Source organism: Saccostrea echinata, unplaced genomic scaffold, assembly GCF_033153115.1.
Source record: "Saccostrea echinata isolate AGI-Se365-2 ecotype Australia unplaced genomic scaffold, CSIRO_AGI_Sech_v1 ptg000002l, whole genome shotgun sequence".
Taxonomy (NCBI): Eukaryota; Metazoa; Mollusca; class Bivalvia; order Ostreida; family Ostreidae; genus Saccostrea; species Saccostrea echinata.
In genome coordinates this window covers 4493289-4515000 of record NW_026889751.1, presented here as the reverse complement: position 1 = coordinate 4515000, position 21712 = coordinate 4493289, and the positions used below count along the sequence as shown (strand labels likewise).

At 34.5% G+C, this 21712-nt stretch overlaps 2 protein-coding genes across 2 annotated transcripts in view; one reads left to right on the top strand and one right to left on the bottom strand.

The window, feature by feature from the left end:
- The first annotated feature begins 100 nt into the window (after positions 1-100).
- On the top strand, positions 101-5307 carry LOC133178365 (uncharacterized). Its single transcript, XM_061313096.1, has 4 exons — positions 101-187; positions 3255-3362; positions 4562-4676; positions 5116-5307. Exons 1-4 carry the CDS (start codon positions 168-170, stop codon positions 5167-5169), a joined length of 297 nt encoding a protein of 98 aa, XP_061169080.1. The 5' UTR covers positions 101-167; the 3' UTR covers positions 5170-5307.
- A 3092-nt stretch (positions 5308-8399) lies between these two features.
- The window catches only part of LOC133205668 (katanin-interacting protein-like), a 54491-nt gene continuing 41178 nt past the window's right edge, over positions 8400-21712 (bottom strand). Inside the window, exons 25-40 of the mRNA XM_061341517.1 lie at positions 21399-21510; positions 18696-18843; positions 18329-18526; positions 17555-17692; positions 17016-17159; positions 15836-15953; positions 15067-15244; positions 14485-14650; positions 12692-12867; positions 12430-12482; positions 11986-12096; positions 11637-11776; positions 11376-11477; positions 10822-10982; positions 10503-10606; positions 8400-8897 (exon numbers count right to left, since the gene is read on the bottom strand). Of these exons, the coding sequence (XP_061197501.1) occupies positions 8851-8897; positions 10503-10606; positions 10822-10982; positions 11376-11477; positions 11637-11776; positions 11986-12096; positions 12430-12482; positions 12692-12867; positions 14485-14650; positions 15067-15244; positions 15836-15953; positions 17016-17159; positions 17555-17692; positions 18329-18526; positions 18696-18843; positions 21399-21510 (2096 nt within the window). The 3' untranslated portion in view covers positions 8400-8850. The remainder of the gene's footprint in view (positions 8898-10502; positions 10607-10821; positions 10983-11375; positions 11478-11636; positions 11777-11985; positions 12097-12429; positions 12483-12691; positions 12868-14484; positions 14651-15066; positions 15245-15835; positions 15954-17015; positions 17160-17554; positions 17693-18328; positions 18527-18695; positions 18844-21398; positions 21511-21712) is intronic.

Below are 21712 nucleotides of genomic sequence, written 5' to 3'. Positions count from 1 at the left end.
ACTAGATTCACCTATGATCAGGTTGATTAGGTGGTAGCTACGTGGTTGGTTCTTAGTCGAGCTCGAAAGACTAAAACCAGTCGGGATCGGTCTGCATTAAATTACTTTTCAAAGTCGCCATCCGACCTCCATCTTCAGAATTTTTTGAGATTTTGTCACAAGGCAGTATGACACAAATCATTAGAGAGTAAGTAAAGAATCGACAGGGAGAACACTAATTATTTAAATTTTTGCTTGTAAATGCTATAGATATTTCCTCTTGATAGGAAATGGAATTGTGACCGTTTCACAAAACAGCTACGACGATGTTCTTTTTTTGTTCAAGTAAAATTAGATCATGCTTTTTAATATGTTGACGGTGCGACCGTGGGGGCGAGCGCATTGTTCACTTCATTCGTTAAGATCCGCCTCTTCAAACCGCACGAGACATTTGGAACGTCTAGACCACAGGGGCTTGCTCCCGGCGTGTAATAATTATTTATTAAAAAAAATCATATACCGTAATACTAAAACAACACAAGGGAGGACGCCATTTTGAACCCCTTCCTCGCTTCAACCTCTGTTTTCGTTATATTTTCCTGTATTTTACTGACTCACCGCCTCGGATCTGTCAAGTAATGATTCTTCTAGGACATAATGCTTAAATTTTCCCCTTGGAACCTCTAAATACACATTTCAGACTAATAATAATCCAAACTCGCTCTTTAGGACAGTTGATAAGGACAGAAAACGAAAGTAACCTCGGCGTTTTACATTCGAATACGGAATTAGAACACGGTTTTTTCAAATTTATAATTAGCAGCTGTGTTAACTAGTAGAAAAACCCCGAGATTTTCGAATGTGTTTTCGTTTTCTGTCCCTATCAACTGTCCTAAAGAGCGAGTTTGGATTATTATTAGTCTGAAATGTGTATTGTAGAGGTTCCAAGGGGAAAATTTAAGCATTATGTCCTAGAAGAATCATTACTTGACAGATCCGAGGCGGTGAGTCAGTAAAATACAGGAAAATATAACGAAAACAGAGGTTGAAGCGAGGAAGGGGTCCAAAATGGCATCCTCCCTTGTGTTGTTTTAGTATTACGGTATATGATTTTTTTTAAAAAATAATTATTACACGCCGGGAGCAAGCCCCTGTGGTCTAGACTGTGACGTCACATGACGTCGTATGTTAGCTGCATTTCCATAAACAAAGTTTAAAAAGTGCAATGATTTTAACAAGGAACGTTTAATCTACTATCTGTATGCAATATCCATTAAATTAAGGTGAGTTTATTTTGTGTGAATTTTTAGTTGTTGTTACCGCGCGAACGAAGTTAGCAGCGAGAACAAGAAGCGATGCATTGTGGGTCCAGAATTACATCGGAAAAAAATCCTATTGAATGAATGTGCAGTAGTCCGAATTTTCTCTTCGCCCAAGTGTTGTCGTTAGAGCTCGCAGTGAAGAGCGGCACTTTGCGCCGCTCACTGCGCTCGCTATTAAGTTAATATGTTTTACGGTGTGACCGTTGGGGCGAGCGCAGTTGTACCATCAAAAACCATGAAATACGTACCTAGAATGTGAAATGTAACATTCAAGAAAAATTGAAATGAGATAAAAAAAAAAAAAAAGTGAAATGGCAAAAATTTTATGTTTTGATTCCTCCCTTGTGTATTTTATACTGGTGTCTCATAATATCGCAGTACTTATTTCTTTTGCATAAAAAAGTTATTCCAAATTCTTACATTAACTTTTCACCAAATACTATTCATAAACCTATTAATGGCCTAACTTTTTAGTGGCTAATTATTTTCTAAGCTTTCTTCGTTTACTTTGTAGTCTATTTTTATAACAGGAAGTCTTATTTACCTCCAAAAGTGGAGAGTCTCATTGTATCGCAGTATTGAGAACATGGAGGTTTGGCATGGTCACAAAGTACAATTTTTATTTTTATAATTTATGATGTAAATCTACATGAAAAATTAAGTATAATACAAACTTAAGGTTTTCAAAATATGAACTTTATTATGGATTTTACATAGTTATATATTCAATGGTCTAAATAAAATAAAAACGGGGATGGAAATCTGTAAAATTTTGTTTTCTTTGAATAAATATTTTTCCAACGAGTGTTCCATATTTATTAATCATCACGAAAGTCAACATTCAGACGACAGACAGATAGTCCATCAAGAAAAAGGATATGAGCTATGTATCCTAATTTTTGGGAAATACCACGATAGAATGGAACCCGCGATATAATGAGAATTAAGGATATAGTGTAGCAGAACTGCAAACCCTTACGATTTTGGTGTAAGGCTTATGGTTAGGCATCTAAAATATGCCTTACGATTGTACGATTTATGTTTTTCCTGTCAAAGTTAGAAATATGAAGATTTTCATAGCTGTCAACCTCTATTTTTCACTGTTAGTCTGTCATAATAAAAAGTCATAGTCCTTATAGTGCTTACACGTATGTCATTGTCCATTTCTATGCTAATTTTCAATCTAAATCAGTATGGGGGAAAAAGTGCCAGCTGTCGAGCCTAGGCAGCTCTTGGACCCCCTCCTTACCTGATGTTGGCAGCTCTGGTGTAGGGTAAGATTGTGATGAGCCCCTGTAATTTACTTCTTAAGAGTATCATTGTCACTTTAATTGATCTGGCTTGAAACGTCAACTTTGAAAGTAAATACAGCAAAGTTTTGGGGACCTATGAATTTACTTCGCTCTATCTGTAATTCATTATATCCATATAATGAATTTGTTCAGGTATACATAGCAAATTTGCAAATTTCTGCACATTTTTCAATGTTTTTACTCACATTAAATTTATCCATCATGTCAACATTTGAAAGTCTTAGATTTGTTCATGATATACAATATACATGCACACTTAGGTTAATCTACCCCTGTTTATTTTGCTACATTTTCAGCCTAGGGAACTGTTTCTATTGTTGAATGTTGATAGGATCTGGATAAAAATAGTTCATGTTTAAAGGACATTCTATCTAATGCCAATTCATCCAGTCTATTTGAAGACATCCAGCAATCTTGACATGCAAAATGTAAAGGCTGCTGAATTTAACATTGAGATTTGAGATATAAATAGTTTAATTCTAAGAGATTACAATTATATATACGTACAAAACAAATTAAAGTCCATTTATTGGTTTTATTAAAATTTAGCTTATTTCACCTTGGTTAGTTTTCTATGGATTTTGCTATTTCATGTACCATATCTTATGTGATGACATAATGTTCTTTTTATGCCTTTTAGTTTCTCTGGCATGTATGCTGAAAATGCAAAGAAGAATGATAAAGAAGCAGAAAAGATTTTGTCCACTGCCAAATTTGATGCAAGATTTCAACTCTGCAACCAGGACAAGTAAGTTTGCAAAAATGAACAGAAGCATAATATACTGGCTATATTAAAAATTATTATAAAGATTGATTGTGGATTGGAAAGTGAATCTGCATAAACAATTTTTATCAGCTGTTGTGTTTTTCTCTGTTATGGACAACCAATCATGATCTTGAAATCTCATATTTAGCCAGATAGATAACTTTTTTTATCGGGGACCTGGAATAAGATGAACAGAAACAGGAAAACCTGTCTGGGAGGAGTCATGATCCCCCCCCCCCCACTAAAAATCTTTAAGTTCAAGTCACATCATCAAAAACTTAACGAAAATATTCATCACAGAAAGACCTGAGTATCTCTTTGTGTTAATTTATCCATTCTTATTTTAAATCTAAAGGCCGCAAAAATTATTAAGTATGCCAGGGACAACAAAATGAAATATTGATTGAAGTTAACAGGTTTATAGTTGAACTTCTTCATCTTGAACACCATGGATATGTAAAAATGAGGTCAAAGTCCCAGTACTTTTTCTTTATATAATTTAACTCCATTGATTTTGAGATAACTAGTTTTGATAGTATTTGTGATTGTAAAACTAAATACCATGCTTGGATGTCAAATCAAAAACAAAGTGGCAGAAAGTCCCAGAGCAGACAATTTCTGTTAGTCAAAAATATTTTTCTCTCCATGCTATAATTTGAATTGAAAGTGTAGTAAAAGAAAGAAAACAGACTAAGAATATATATGTGTTCCTGACTTCCTTAAACTTTCTAATTAAAAAAATTGGATAAGTTGATCGATCTTCTCCATTCTGAGCAATATGGCCACACTGTGTATAAAGCTTTCTTGCATATGTTGCATACTGTAGTAAGCTCTTACATTGTAACTTTTAGGTTGTTTGAAGCGTTTACTTCATATCTCTATTCCTTTAGTTTAAATAGTCATGTGCCTCTAAACTTCAATAAAAAAAAATTAGCAAACACATGGCAATGTACTACATTTACAGTTAAACCTCGTTATCTCAAACTCAACAGGACCGAGAAAAAACTTCGAGATATCCGAGGATTTGAGATATCCGGGTAAAATACTTAAAAAATAAGGGGTTGGGACTTTCAGATCACTTCGACATATCCTTAGTATTCGAGATATCAGTGTTCGAGATACCAAAGTTCAACTGTATTCCTTTTCATAAAGTATTTATGCAAATTAATTGTTTCTTTCAGGTTATGCTGGCAGAACTACGTGGATTATCATAGGTGTATAAAAAAGAAAGGAGAGGATTATGAACCCTGTAACTGGTTCAAGAAACAGTATACATCCATCTGCCCTAGCTTCTGGGTGAGTAGGAGAATTATATGTGTAGTTACAACTAACACCACCCTTTTCAATCCCCTTCCCAACTATCTTTTATCTAAACTTTAATAATGATTTTTGTTGATTTTCACACATAAATGTTTCATACAAAAGGCCCTATTTTTTCATGAATTTCTTGGGACAAGTAGCCCATTTGACAGGTGTTACACATAATAAGGTGCTTTGGCTTTTGTAAGCTACATATATTTTAAAAGCATCAACTTATTTACCGGTATTAGAAGCACACTTGATGCATGAACATTGTTAGTGATATTGTTCTTCCATAAGTTAGACTTTAATACAATTCCTCCACTTCCTCTGTCCTTGGTTGCTGTGCTTCTGTTAATGCACAAGTTAAAAAAATCTTTTCATAAATTTAATTGATTATCTTTAAAGATTTGAAGAAATATTTTGTATTTTACAGACTGAGAGATGGGATGATGCACTTGAAAATGGAGCGTTCCCGGCCAAGATATAAGAGTGATCAATTAATAGTGACATTTTTAGTAATACATATATTCCACCTCCACTCTCAGGAGATGTTATTTAACCATTTTGTTTGGGGATGTAAAGCAAGCTATTGAAAGTTTAATAAAACTTGATACAGTTGAGAGAATTCTTGTTGGTTATTTATTGCTTCTGAAATAAGACAAATAGAAGATTAAAGATTAGATTTATTGTGTCCTTTAACTAAGATGGATGTACCTGGTAGTTAGCTGTGTATTGGTTAATTAAAATAATCTAGGTGTGTGCGGGTACAGACCCTGTCAGAATTCCTCTCATGTATTTGCAATGTAGCAAAACAAAAGCATATCTGCTCTGGCATGAGTTTGGAGATCACAAAAGAAGTTGCACTGAAAATAACAATCATGCATTATAAACAAAACTTTTTGGGCTTGTATGTGCCTTTTACCTACAAAACAAACCATATAATTTTAAAGATAAAAAGTCAATATATGTATCTTCCTGTTTTTTAAGAATTTTGAATGGATTTCAAATTTTTATCGACTTATGAGAAATGGATGAAAAGAAGGCAATGTTCAGGTAGTCTCGAGCTTGTTCATTGCAATGAGGTGTAAACACAGTGAAAAAAAAAAAAATCCAAAATACTCCTTTATAAAACTGGTTGTCTATTGTGGCCCTACCATGATTTGAATAAAATGCTTCCATTTATATTTGACTAACTATGGCCTTGCTGTTCTTGAAAAGATTTTCCCAAAATATTCCTATGTACAACTCTGATCGCTCATAGTGGCCCCTCTCTTCTCCTAGGGGTCATGATTTGAACAACTTGAATTTACTATGTGTAGAAGCTTTTACGTAAGATTCATCTTTTCTGGCCAAGGGTTCTTGGGAAGATTTTTGACAGATGCCTTTAGTTTTTCACTTATTCTTAATTATCTCCCCTAGAAAGAGGACAATGCCCTTCATTTGAAAAAACTTTAATACCCTTAACCCAAGAATGCTATGTGGCAAGTTTGATTGAAATTGGCCCAGTGGTTTTGGAGAAGTAAAAAATGTAAAAAGTTAATACACAAGATGCACAGTGTAGGTACAAGCATGTCAGAAAAGTTCTTTTCAGACTTTGGCTCAGATAAGCTAAATATACAATTCCATCTTTGCAGGGAGTATTTAGAGATCATATTAATTGTCCTGAATGTATTTTCTCCTGGCCTCAAACTTCATCTGAGTGCCCATATGTACAGGGTGTGCAGTGACCTTTAAGTTTATAAAGGGTATGCAGTGACCTAATATGTCTATGAACAGACTACATTTCAAGGTCAAGGTTAATACAGATCTAGTCCGAGTTAATATTTTCTGTCCTTGGACCAGTTTTCCTCACATTTCTATGTAGATTATGTGTATACTTCAATTTAGATTACATGTATGTTTCATAATAGGTGTTCAGTGTTTGAAGCAATTCAAAGGTCAAAGTCAAAAATGATAATTGTGTCAGCTCCATGGAGGGGTGTTAATTTTCAGCTACAGTATACAGATGGTTTTAGGCCTCTTATTAGTCCCCTACCGGTGAAATTGGAGGGGACTATATGTTTCCTCCGAGTCTGTCCGTCCTTCTGTCTAGCTATCCGTCCGTCTGTCCCACTTGGTTTTCAGCAATTTTTAAGGGTTTTCCGCGACTTGTTTTTTAAACTCTTCCAGATATTGCACTGATTTTTGGTACATGTACATGTATTTGACTCTACCTTGATGAGTTATAGATCAAGTTTGCATTTCATTCCACTTCATTAATTTTTGACGGAATTATGGCATTTACAATTTTTAATGGGAACCAGATTACACTAGTCAGTAGGGAACTAGTATTGCTAATGCAATACTCTCAGAATGCTTGTTTATACAAATTTGTATCATTCAGCAAAATCTCAGGGACATCATTAACCATGGACATGGTGAAAAACAAAACAAAACAATGATATTAAATTTATTGTGATAGTCACAGTGTGACACTGTGTCAATATCACCCACAGATATGTATAACAAAATTATCACATTCAGCAAGAATGCTGAAGTAACAGAATGAGCACTTAATAAAATTCATGTATAATAACAATTCCTCTCTCTCTCTTGCTTTGACATGGACGGAATTTTCACAAGCATACCACACATAACTAATAAATTAAAGCTTCACACATGACAAATTTAGTACCGACTTCAAAAGTCCACAACCTTTTGAACTAATATCATATCAATAGCATAACTGTTAGCCTTAATACTAGTATTACATTCTCTGAATCTTATATGCTTGGCAACATTAGCCATTATTTCTGAGTATCTAATTATCACATTTTCATCTCTGTCTACCTTACAATAACAGTACTTATCATGTTATAAAAGGTAAACATGTTCCCTTCTTACATAGTCTTAACATAGATCAACAAAACAAAATTTTCACTCTTTTTACGTCAACAGATACAAGTACATGAATTCTATTTAGGTTCTTGTGAAGGATCAAATGCCCATAAACCTAGGTTAGTATGTATTCAATAGAAATTCCACAATTCTTGCAACTACAAATTACCCTTAATTTATCCCTTTATCTTTCCTGTTACTTTTTCTTGGTCTATTTACAATTCTAGGTGTAATTCAAGTTTGTTTTAAGAGTACTTAATGCATTACATGTATCAGCATCTTATGTTTATTTTTCCGACAATCCATTGCTAATGACAGATAAAGTAGTAAAAAATTACTAGATTCATGAAAAATTTCAGAAGGTGTACATGAACTATAGCAACCACGCATAGTGGAAAATATGGCTAATGGCAGTATTAAAGCTATTTTTCACAGAAAGACCTTTTTTTTTTTAAATAAGCCCCCCCCCCTCCCAAAAAAAAGTTTAAAAACTTGTGGTAAGTCCAACTCTTATTAATAAGATTCTACTGTAATCTACAAAGCTCTAGCAAAGAAAGAACATGACTTGGAGTGAAACAAAATTTCAGAAACATGTACACTATGGTAATGTTTGACCCAAGAAAGTAATGGCAGCAAAAACTTCATTTACATATAAGCAAGGATTTAAAAATAATCTTGATCAATTGTCTACAATTAAACTTTCAACACAATGGAAAAATGAGGTTATCAGCACCAGTGTCATAAAAGTAACTAAAAAAAGATGTAAGAACACATGATTTTTTGCCAAATAGGTGCATTTCAAAGAACTTTAAAAAACAAAACAACAGTTGCTTTTGCACCTGCTTGGTAAATTTACCACCACGGTCTCTTCACCATATGACATATTTCAAAGCACTAATCTGTCAACTGAATCATTCAGTAACATACTGTACAATATATATACATGCATATATGGAATGTGAGCAGTAGCTAGATATTAAGTCATTTATTTGAAGAAAAATAACCATTTGCTTCATAAAATATGTTGCCAGATGAGGTTAACTAGGATTTTTCAAACTGGGCAAAGCAGATTCCCACATATTGTACATGCCTATCTGGTTTTTTTTTTTGTAATAGTAACTGTAATGATATTCAAAAGCAGAATATCTCAATCGATACCACACAGTATATATTGGAATCTATCTACACTGCATTAACAGAAATCAAATGGGTTCTTGTGTGTTCTAAGCAAATGGCAGTTCCACTAATGTAGAATCCACCTCCCCAGGGCCAGCTCTTGTTTCCCAGGTCATCATCTCCTGTTCTTGTGGGCCACAACACTGGTCTTTGGTCTCAGCTCTGGAAAATAATTGCAAGAGATACGTATAACAATCATACTGAAACATTTCTGTACTGATCCCACCCATGAGTAAAACAACAGTTACTGCCCCCTGACAGCAGGTGCCCCTTTCTTGTATGATATTCACAGTCAACATCGCAATAAAAAAAATCAGTCAACATCACAATAAATCTAACTCACTCAGTTGGCTTCTAAATGGGCTTCATCATTACAGTACATATATGCTGAATATGATATGTCTATTTCTTAAAGTTAAAAGCTATGGTCTGAACAGAAATTATGTACAGAGACAAATTCCTTCCTTCACATACATATTGGACAGTATTTAACATGAACATTTTATGTACATTTTATTAGGTCACCTGAGTCACTCAGGTGACCTATTGCTATCTGTTTTCGTCCGTCATCGTGTGGGTGTGCGTCGTGCGTAAACTTTTCACATTTTCCACTTCTTCTCAAGAACAACTGGGCCAATTTCCACCAAACTTGCCACAAACTATCCTTGGGTAAAGATGATTCAAGTTTTTTCAAATGAAGGGCCACGCCTTCTTCCAAGGGGAGATACTTAAGAATTAGTGAAAAATTAATGGTATCTTTTAAAAATCTTCTTCTCAAGAATCACTGGACCAGGTAAGATGAAACTTATATGGAAACATCCTCAGGTAGTGTAGACTCAAGTTTGTTCAAATCATGACCCCCAGGGGTAGGGATGGGCCACAATGGACAATCAAAGTTTTACATAGAGATATATAGAAAAATCCTCTTCTCAGGAACAGCTAAGCCCTGATTGGTCATATTTATATGGAAGCATCCTCAGTTAGTGTAGATTCAAGTTTGTTCAAATCATGACCCCCGGGGTAGGGCAGGGCCACAATGGATGATCAAAGTTTACATAGAAATATATAGAAAAAATCTTTAAAAATCTTCTCAAGAACAGCAAAGTCGTGATGAGTCATATTTATTTGGAAGCATCCTCAGGTAGGGTAGATTCAAGTTTGTTCAAATCATGACCCCCGGAGTAGGGCAGGGCCACAATGGATGATCAAAGTTTACATAGAAATATATAGGAAAAATCTTTAAAAATCTTCTCAAGAACAGCAAAGTCGTGATGAGTCATATTTATTTGGAAGCATCCTCAGGTAGGGTAGATTCAAGTTTGTTCAAATCATGACCCCCGGGAGTAGGGTGGGGCCACAATGGATGATCAAAGTTTTACATAGAAATATATAGGAAAAATCTTTTAAAATCTTTTTCTCAGGAACAGCAAAGCCATGATTGGTCATATTTACATGGAAACATCAGGTAGTATAGATTCAAGTTTGTTCAAATCATGACTCTGGACTCTAGGGATTGGGTGGGGCCACAATGGACGATCAAATATTTACAAAAGCTCCTTCTATCAGTTTATTTTATACTCTATGGATCTTCTATGGATTGTTGTTTTATACTCTGGTGACCGTTAAGGCCCTTGGGCCTCTTGTATAAAGTTTTTGTAGTAAGATTGATATGACTATGCATAAAGTTACATAACTCATACAAAATGTATTTAGTAAGTGCACATTGACTTAGGTGACTACATGTGACTCCATATGATTTTTTTTTACCTTGGTTGACTGGTTTTCCCTGCTGGGCCTTCTTTGGGTCATTATACTGACCCACTACAATCTTGTCATTGGTCAGCTGGATGTCCTGTTCTCCTGCTTGGTTACTGATGATAAAATAATACATATACTCAGTGACAATTTAGAAAAGAAAATGGTGAAGTACATTTGTTCATGTAACTGAGAATTTTTTATGAAGGATGTACATTTTGATTAATACAGGAATGTACACACAATAATACAAGGCAATACCTAGACCATTAAAAATCTCATACTAAAAGAAGTTTAACAATATTTTTGTGATTTGAATCACAGTAGATACCTGATAATGGAATGTTTTTCCTTCCTGATGATGTCTTTATTGTCAGTGAAGAGGATGGTATGATAAGTCTGAGGTGTGTCACAGTTAGGGACGATGCCCTTGGCCCCTGCCCTCACTGGCTGTAGCATTCCATTGTACACCAACAGGTCATCAACCAACAGCTGTAAAACACGAATAATCCCATCTCTCATCTGTATATACTGTACAGTAAAACTTGATTACAACGAAGTCACTGGGACCTATGAAATTACTTCACTATATCCGTAATTCGTTATATCCGTATAAGAAATTCGTTAAATTTTTATTGCTGGGGATCCAAGAAAAATTCGCTATATCTGTGCATTCGCTATATCCGTGTTCGTACTAAACAAGTTTTACTGTAGTTTCAAAAGTATGCTGAAAAGTGACATCCAAAATCTGCCTTCAGCTCTTTTATCTTTAAACAAACCCATCTCTTGCAACTTCTTAGATTTATCAAATATCTGTACAGTTGTATTCCATAACCATTGAAGAATTAAAATGATAATTCCTTTTTAATTAGACAATATACTTACAGCTATATCCTTGGCTCCTCTGTTTGGAGTCTTGCTGTAGTTCCAGATTTTTATCATAGACACTGCTGTAGGCTGGTCAAATATCACATACACCCGGTTTAACTGAAATATTCAAATAGCATTTTTTTTCTCAATATTTTGAATTTATACCTCCATCACCAACTAATAAATGGTAAATTAAACTTGAGGATGAATAAATGGCTGATTTAACTTGAGGATGACTACATGACTTGGTTATGCAGAGGTACATTTTTTGCTTACTGTAGTTGGTAAGATGGGAGCTAGCCACATGTGTCTACCATCAGTCGTACTATTAACTCCGTCTATAAGCTTGTCTGGTGTTCTTACATCATTCTGTACATTTGCAAGGACATTCACACTGTCTGGATATGCTGCTATATCTGTAACAGAAAACATGATCAATGACTTTCAAGTGTACATGTACGAAAAATTATAGCGAAAGGTAAAATTTTAATTCCAGCAAAACATATATAATGTGACAATTGAAATTAAACTATACTGTTAAAATATATATGGCTGGGATTTGAAAAACAAAGAACAATTTTAGCTATGACATGAAATAAATGTATTAACAGACATAAAATCTTACTTGTTTCTGTCAGTTCTATTTTGTTGTGACTGGCATCATACATCTCGATTCCATTCAGACCCACATAGTACGGATCTCCCCATGTGGAAATCAGGTGTAACTGGTAAATAACTTCACACAGTCAAGGAATGTTAGACATTAAATCTCTTGATTAATTCACAATCAGAAAGTATAAGTAGATATGAAAATACATTTGCATACAGGAATTTTGAATATATTTTCACAAAAAATATATATTTTTTTTATTGAGAAAGGCATCAAAAGGGTGTAATATGACATAATTACTGTATCTCAATAGTAATGTCCACCTTTTCTGTGAGGGGATTTTATAATGATTTTACTGCCATTTTCTGCAATGGAAGCTAATCATCCTATTTCTGTCTAACCTTTTAACATCTCTAACTGATCTAAAAGATCACCAGTAAGCACTTAGCAAAAGGATACAACCACAAGGCATCTGAACTGACTCGTATTCACCATCATCTGTGACAGAACTCCTGTGTTAAAAAAAAAAATAAATAATTAAATCATTCTATCATCTGTCAAATTCAGTAATAGTCTGGCTATCATAGCATATGGGGATCAGGACAAATATTACATCTCTTTTTTTTAATTAAGTGAAGATAATTTCTGTACTTGCTCCTCTAACACTTCTGGGTACAACAATTGTTTCAGTTAATTGAAACTACTGGACTTCTTTTCTAACCTAACTGAGGACTCCATCTTAGTTTCTGAAGTGGGGGGTATGGCAGGTTTTTGCTGGGCAGCAAACACAATTTCCTGAGCAAAGTCAAAATAACAGTATCCAGGTCCCTTTCTGATGAGGTAGCCATCAGGGGGAGATACTTGTTTACCATCAATCTTCACATGGACAATCTTAGCCTGAAAAAGACAATTACTGATATTTGAGTTTTACATGACCTCTGTATACATGTATGTGTTCTCTGAACTTTTGTTGTGTAATCTGTCCCAAGGTACCAACATCAACATTTTTTTGCATTATATCTCAAAATACAAAACCCTAAATTTCGAACACAGTTCCATCTAAAGATCTTTTTTTCCACAACTTTCTGTTTTGATAGGAATGCTAGAGTTTCCTTAGTATACTGAAACGCGAAAGAAACGCAACATCATATTTTAGGGGAAAATATTACATACAGGATATAATTTTGTATCTAAAAAGTAAGGAGATCTTTAACTTTGTTAATATCAGTAATTTAACGGTTGAATGATTTTCATACCATTACCGGAAGTTAAGTTTGAGTCCGCTTAACAGAAATAAAAAATTGCAGGTTTAACAAGACATTTGGCAATAATATGGGGTTTTAAGGATTTGTATCTGTTCATCATGATTAATGCAGCAATGTTCCGAAAAATAAATTCCCCTTTCTTTTACGTAAGCAATGCAAAGGCTTCCTGAAAATGATTTAAGTACACATTTCCATTGCTCTAACTGGAAAATCTCAAAATAAAGGTGATGGAGAGTTGCAGGTGCAAATATGACCCACATCACACCTCAACAGGCTCTTACGTATCATTAGCATGAATGGCAGTCCTTGGACCGGAAGTCCAAGGGTTACTACACTGCGCTTGGCTAGAGAAAATTCGACCTCATCATCTGAAAAACAGGCATTTAAAAATGGCAAAGAATATTTCTTTCGCTCAGATCTCGAGATTGATGAACCTATTGCATCATAGAAATCAAGCTGCTGTTATGCATGGCAGTCTTGCATGCTGTAATTGAATGACCGTGTGTGTGTGTGTTTTAACAGTCATATGTTACTTTCTAAAGTTAAAAGATAATCATTTAACATTTTTATCAAATCTCTGATGTTTTTAAATCGAGTTTTACCTTAATGTATTCATTTTTGATAATCATTAGATAAAAAATTCGAGTATTTGTAAAGTACTGCTTGTTGCGTTTCTTTTGCGTTTCAGTATATATTGACATAGCAGCAAATTCAAAGTCTATGGGAATTTAACTTTGCAAAAATGGCTGCCACTTTGGAAGGGGATCCATAATCATTCCTGATTTTTGTTCCTCACTGTCAACAATGTAACAATGTAGTACACATTTGGAATTAATTTAAATGTCACACTCAAATAATTTCTGGAAATAATGACAACTCCCTTGCACTTAACAGCAATGGCTGAAATTTATTTGTAAATTTGCGCAGACTTTGCAAAATTGTGTCATACTTGTTTGTTTCAAGCTGTGTATACCCACTCTAGCTAAAACTGGTAATGATTAAATAATAATGTTTAATAATATTTTCTTTGAAAATAAGTCAAATTTATTTGATATCATTTAAAATGTGGTGGAAGCACTTATGTAGGACATGCTATAGTTGATTTACTTTCACCTCTGTGTTACTGTGGAATCATCATTGTTCGTTGGGGATCAATGAAATTACATCCCCACGAACCAATAAAAATTTGCTTGCCCACGAACATTGACCCCCACGAATTTAAATGATTCCACAGTAGTTGTTTACTTACACCTCTATAAGTGTCCTCGGGACTCTTGTTGTAGTTCCACACTCTCAGCCCTGCCATCATTAATGACTGACTGAAGTTTACTGTAAGTGTGTGATTCTGGCCTTCATTGAATGGAATCAACCACATGTTCTCGTCAGCACACGTCACATTATTACCATTGATTACTCTGTAAAATTGATTCCATGTGATCAGGCAGGCTGTCTGGTAGTATATACAAGATATCCATGTTTACTCTATACACATGTGTACAGAGTACTTGGGTGCAAAGTACTTAAGATTACTTTATACAATGTATGTGCAGGGAATTTATTATCCCATTATTTTGCAATAAAACAACACTTGTGAATTACTGTCTTTCATTTAATATTATATTGCTGAAATACTTTCAATAACTGTTGATCAATAGTCCATTTGCAATTTCATATCCTTGAGATTTGATGTCTATGAATCAATTTGAGTCAATGAATTACTCCCATGAAATAAGGAATTGATGATATAATTTGAATTCAGCAAAAAAAAATCGAAAAATTCAATTGAAAATTGAGCTAACAATGTATAATAGGTTTTTGATTTGTGACATACTTATCCAGTGTCCTGTCATCTCGTTCGTGACCTGGCAGGTGATGGAGATCAGAGGGACTGGCTTTTAACATATCAAGAGAGACGGGAAAAGCTTCTCCATCTTTTCCTAGAACTTCTAGTCCTGTCAGACCGAGGTAATGGAGGTCACCCCAAGTGTCTGTGAAGTTCAGCTGAAGACCTAAACCAACAACATAATCTTATTGTTTTATGGTAATACAGCATTGACACTGAACAGACATTTTATCTTTTGAATACTGAAAACTCTAAATATACATATACACTGTTAATCACGTTTTATTCATGGTGACTTTATTTGGCATAATTCCATGACATGTATTAAAATTCTACTAGCCTATTTTGATAGAAACTAAATTAAAAAATTAATCAATATAATTTTGTTTATCTATTAATATATTTGCATGTAATGATAAATTTTAATTTATCCATTAAAGTTATCTTGCATTGCTTCATAACTGTGATACAGCTTTCTCACATTTTCGCTGATAATCTGTTTTGGTTTTTATTTCCTGATATACTGTAGACGTACATATATGAGATTAATTTATGCTATGTACCTCCTCACAAATTTTCCATGAAAATTTGTCAAAACATATATAAAGTGAATTTAAGACAACAATGAAAATTCAAGAAATTCGCGTAATTTTCTAACCCATGGATTGAACAGAAATTTTGATTCTGTGAGATTACGACTCCCTAGAAAAAAGTAGACTTACAGTACATGTAATTATATGTCTTGCAATGGACTTACTTTTTCCTTTGAACACAATGACATCCCCCTCTGTAACCATACTGGTAGCTGGGCGGGATGGGATAGAAGCTTCTTCCTCTTTCTTCAGATTTCCCTGAGCTCGAGTGAACGGTCGGTCCTAAGTATACACAAATGTCAAATCTCTTAGAACTGTGCAGTCACAAAGCTTCACATTTTTACTTTAAATGTAAAGGTTATGTGTTTCACTTTGATAGAGAGAAAAAAGTGACTCTCAAAAGAACATTTGCTATAAATGTTTAATACATGAAACATTGCAGGAATTCTATCTAAAATAAAAAAAATCTAAACCAAGGATTTAAAGAGAACTTACAACAACTACAGTGTATAAGCTATAGACATATCAGAAGGCAAGAGAGAAAAATGATTGGAAAAATTTTTCCTCTGAAATAATTAGCATTTCTTCCTTTATGTACAGTGAGAAGTGAATTATGCTCCAGTGTAGTAAGACAACATAGCCTGTATAACAGTTATTTGTACCTTTTTCACATTTGTAGATCCTGCCTACAATCATTAAGCACAAGGGAATATGAAATTGGGAAGAGTAATGTTATGATTTGCATGTACATGTATAGTGCACATTTCCCCTGCAATTTCTATCATAAAAGAAGGCCTTGGGGAATTACACATTTTTTATGAGCTACAAATTCTCTTTCTATTGTCAAATTGAGCACTTTTTCTTGCATAATCCTTACACCCTTTAATTGCTGTACTTACTAAAGATATGCATTTGATATTCATTGATAGTTAAAAACATGATGAAAATTTTGATGAATGCATGTACACTATCCTGTTTTTCATGCTAGGTGCTTAAGTCTTTGATTTAGCAGGACAAATCTCATACTGGTACATGCCCTTGCTTATCGATAAAAAATCTATTTTTACTTCATTTTTTTTAAATCTCATTTTATGGGGTGCTAACTATACTTTTTTCTAAAAAGATTTTCCAGAAGTGAGACGAGGTGTTTTAAATCTCAACAAAATGCACTATATACACAAGTGCACACTATACATGCAAAACGCAAGTACATGTGTATTTTATTTCAAGTCAGTTCATTTTTCTTCTCCAAAAAAAAATATATATTGCTTATGAACAAACAATAAACTCTGTAATGTACACCTAGTTTTCAAGATGTATCAAATGTATCTGGATTAAATTTACCTCATCACTTCCAGCGTCAGCTGTACTTGGTCGCTCGAATGGAACATCATCTGGTTCCGTGTCATCTAACATGTCACCCTCATAAGCGTCATCATTCTTAGACACAGCCTCCAGAATGTTCTCATCTGTTGTGAACAGGATGGTCTGAAAAGTTTCCATTTACACTCTAATGAAGTCTGTGAATATTGTGAACAATATATTCCTGAATAAATCCTCATTTAGCTATGGGGTAACTTATTTTCATTATTAACGGTAAATTTCTTGTACATTTCAAAGAAGTACATTAATGAAAAACTGCAGGTAAATACATTGTTCATAAATATCCATATAATTTCAAACTTAATAATCAGGCTGCTGGAAGTGGTGCAATGATGAATTAATCTTGTACTCATGCAAGACTTTTTTAATTATTTTACTACATTAAAATTTTTTATCAACAATATCCAGTAAACAGGAATTTATAAGCTGGCCCAGGTTCACTTCACCATATGAATATGTCATTATGTGTTGTTCTTACAGGTAAGTCTTATTAAACATACATCACCGAATGCCTCAGTTCCACCCTCTATCCCTCCACAAGCTCGAGCAATCTCTCCTACAAATATCACATTGTTGTCCAACTGAATCTCCACATCCTTAGCACCACGGTATGAGTGAATACGAGATTTATTGTAGTTCTGAAAGAGAAATAATTTCAATCATACAAAACAATCTTAATTTTGGTTAATCATAAACTATTTATATATGAGGTTCATGGTCCTTAAGGGTCACCTGAGCATCATGAGTTTCTACGACAATAATATAGTCAACCCAACTTGGAACAGGAGCTCTAGACTCATATGACATGAATTTTACAATTTTGGTAAGGAGTCTTTGTTCACCATCTTAAATTCTACATGCTAAGGAGTAAATATAATTTTAAAGAAAAAAGTCATTTTCAATATATGATCACTTAAATTAGCCTCACCCTGTCAAAAATTAGTAAACAGTTCATAACTTACAACAGATTGTTAAATGTCCAAAAATACAAAAGATTTTCAAAGGTGTACTGTATAGTGAATTTATTCAACCTTACCCTGGGGCCTGAATCTACAATAACATACATGATATAGGGAGCATGGACTTCACAATTTTTGTGGTTATTCTGCTTATTATAATAATGTAAAAAATCTGCCTGCTTGATGCCCATTAGAAAATTCTCTAAAATGCCACATTACATAATATGACCAACTCAGACACATAATATTGTGGAAGTAATAGACTATTAAAACAAGTCAACACAAAGTTACTCCATTAGCATAAATAGCTCATACCCATATTCTCATAAGAGCAATTTGGCAAGGTTTTTCAAGTGTGAGGTATATGAAGTGGTCTCCATTAGGACTGAAGGGTGCTAGCCACATATGAACATCATCCCTTGTGCGATTCACCCCATCAATTAAGTTGGTCACTACCCTAGGGTCTTTTTCATAATCCTTAAGAATATTAATATCCAGGGGCTTGGCTGTGATCTGTAACAAATTCAAAGTTATCAAAAGACTCAATATCCTTGACTAAAAAGAAAAATAATTACCTAAGGTGCATAAAGAAAAGTTGATTCCAAATTTTCTAATTTCTCAGTAATTCTCTTATGTTCACCCTATAATTACTTGGTATATGTTATAGTAACCCTAGATGTACCTTTGAGACATTGACAGACTCTCCAGTACTAGAGAACAGCTCTATCCCAGTCAGACCCACATAATGCTTATCACCCCATGTAGTTTTAATGTTAATGACCAGCTCCTTCCCGTAAGGCAGCTCAGGGATCACAAAGTTGTCTTCAGAGCTGCAAGGATCATTAGACAATTGTTAAATAACAAGAGGCCCAAGGGCCTTAACGGTCACCTGAGTATAATACAACAATTTAGAAGTTAAATACACTGATAGATGAAGCTTTGTTGCCCTAAAGCAAGAGAAGCACGAAGATCAGGATCAACAAAATAATTAGTCTAGTATTCAGTATCAACTCATAAATTAAGTTCTAATCTGTCCCCCACTTAACACTATCACATGCAGACTATTAACAAACTATTAGTGCTTCTGTACTATTTTTAAACCCATATTAAGACCTCTAGCATTGGCCTCTCTTATGGTCTTTGAAGAACTTTTAATAAGATAAGTTATTTTTGTCTCCTTTTTATTTATCTATTACTTACAGGTCTACCTGATTATTAAAACTAAGAAAATACTTTTTGAATTATATGATAAACATTCTTGCATAATTATCTATTCTATTAACCTTCCAAATGTATTATTTACAGTGATTAATTATCAAAGGTGAATAGAAAAGGGGAATAACTTCTCTCAGTAAAATGCAAATTAATAGAGCCCTGCCCAGGACTAGAATGCTTAAACAAATGGTCCAGATGTTCAAAAATCTGGCAGAAATATGCTTACTTATATCATTTAAACTTTTACTCAGTTTTCTTCCGATATGCCCAGAAGCAGAGAAGAATTTCACAGGTACAATGCATTTTCACTAAAGATTCAACAAAGCCTTACCCTAACACCAGAACCCAAGACCAAGGGTCAAGAAATTTACAAATTTGGAAGAGTTACCCTCATCATCATAACTATGGACTTTAAAGAATTAACACTTTTCCACTATATTATCAAAAGCCCCCCCCCCCCCTTCGTTATGCCAGAACCCCTGACCCTAGGACCACAAGATTTAAAAATTCTGTTTGAAGCTCCCATTTTCATCATAGCTAAGCAATTTATTTATCAGCTCATCACCAAGGAGCAGACAGGATTAATTAATGATTAATTAATACAATTAATGCTTTTTCAGTATATAATCAATAGAGCCCCCCCCCCTCCTAAAGAACCCCAAAAACTGAGGCCATATATTTAAAAATTTTGGAAGAGGCATCCTTGCCTATCATAATCATGCATTTAGTTTGTTTAAATAATCTCCAGTAGCAGAGAAGAAGATTTTCAAAGAATCAATGCATTTTCACTATATAATCAATAGAGCCCCGCCCTAACACCAGAACCCCTGACCCTGGGGCCATGAAATTCAAAATTTTTTAAAAGGCATCCTTATGCATCATAACCATGCACTTAGTTTGTTTAAATAATACCCAGGAGCAGAGAAGAAGATTTTCAAAGAATTAATGCATTTTCACTATATAATCAATAGAGCCCCGCCCTAACACCAGAACCCCTGACCCAGGGGCCATGGCTTTCACAATTCTGGAAGAGGCCCACCTCCTCATCATAACTATGTACTTAGTTTATCACCTTAATGCCCAGGAGCAGAGAAGAAGATTTTCAAAGAATTAATGCATTTTCACTATATAGTCATTAGAGCCCCGCCCTAACACCAGAACCCCTGACCCTGGGGCCATGAAATTCACAATTTTGGAAGAGGTACTCTTGCTCATCATAACTATGTACTTAGTTACTTTATTAAATATCCAGGAGCAGAGAAGAAGATTTTCAAACAATTAATGCATTTTCACTATATAATCAATAGAGCCCCGCCCTAACACCAGAACCCCTGACCCTGGGGCCATGAAATTCAAAATTTTTTAAAAGGCACTTTTGCTCATCATAGCTATATACTTAGTTACTTTATTTAATTCCCAGGAGCAGAGAAGAAGATTTTCAAAGAATTAATGCATTTTCACTATATAATCTATAGAGCCCCGCCCTAACACCAGAACCCCTGACCCTGGGGCCATGAATTTCACAATTTTGGAAGAGGCAGTCTTGCTCTTCATAACTATGTACTTAGTTACTTTATTTAATACCCAGGAGCAGAGAAGAAGATTTTCAAAGAAGTAATGCACTTTCACTATATGATCTATATAGCCCCACCCTGGGGCCAGAACCCCTGACCCTGGGGCCATGAATTTCACAATTTTGGTAGAGGGCTCAGTGCTTATTACAATGATGCCAACAGTTAGAGTGCTTGATGTCCAGGAGTAAAGAAGATTTTTAAAGATTGCATTATTTTTGGTGGTTTTAGCCCCACCCCTCAGGCCCCAGGGGGGCAGGGACCATGAAATTCACAATTTTTGTTCCCCTTCACCCATAGATGCTATATGCCAAAATTGGTTGAAATTGGTTGAGCGGTTTCAGAGAGGAAGCTAAAAATGTTCAAATGTTAACGCACTGACGCACGACGAACGCCGACGGACAAAAACGGATAGCAATAGGTCACCTGAGTGACTCAGGTGACCTTATAAACCATAAAGTGGAAATTGAATTAACTTCTTTGTCAATATTCTTATTCAAGTGAACATGCATAATGTTCCATCAAACTCTCTTTGAGATAACTTTTTATATCCAATGTCCTAATTTAACATCTTATTCTCCACAAGATCTATCACTTACTCTTCCTCTGTGGTTGTCGCTGGCTCCGCCTCCTCTGTCTCCTCTTTGATTGACGGTTGATTGGGCGTGGCTTTCTTAGAGGACAGTTGTAGATATTCATCTAGAGCATCATCTACAAAATTTAAATACTGTAAATGTGGATATTTTCTTGTCTTATTATTTGATTAAGTTGCAAAAGTCAAACAAATGGGGATTATTTCTGTAATACCAATATAATGTATTGTTATTTAGTAACTGACTGAAATATAAACAATGAAATTGGTATATGGCGGAACATTTATGCAAAAAATTACTTACATGTATCACATATCTAG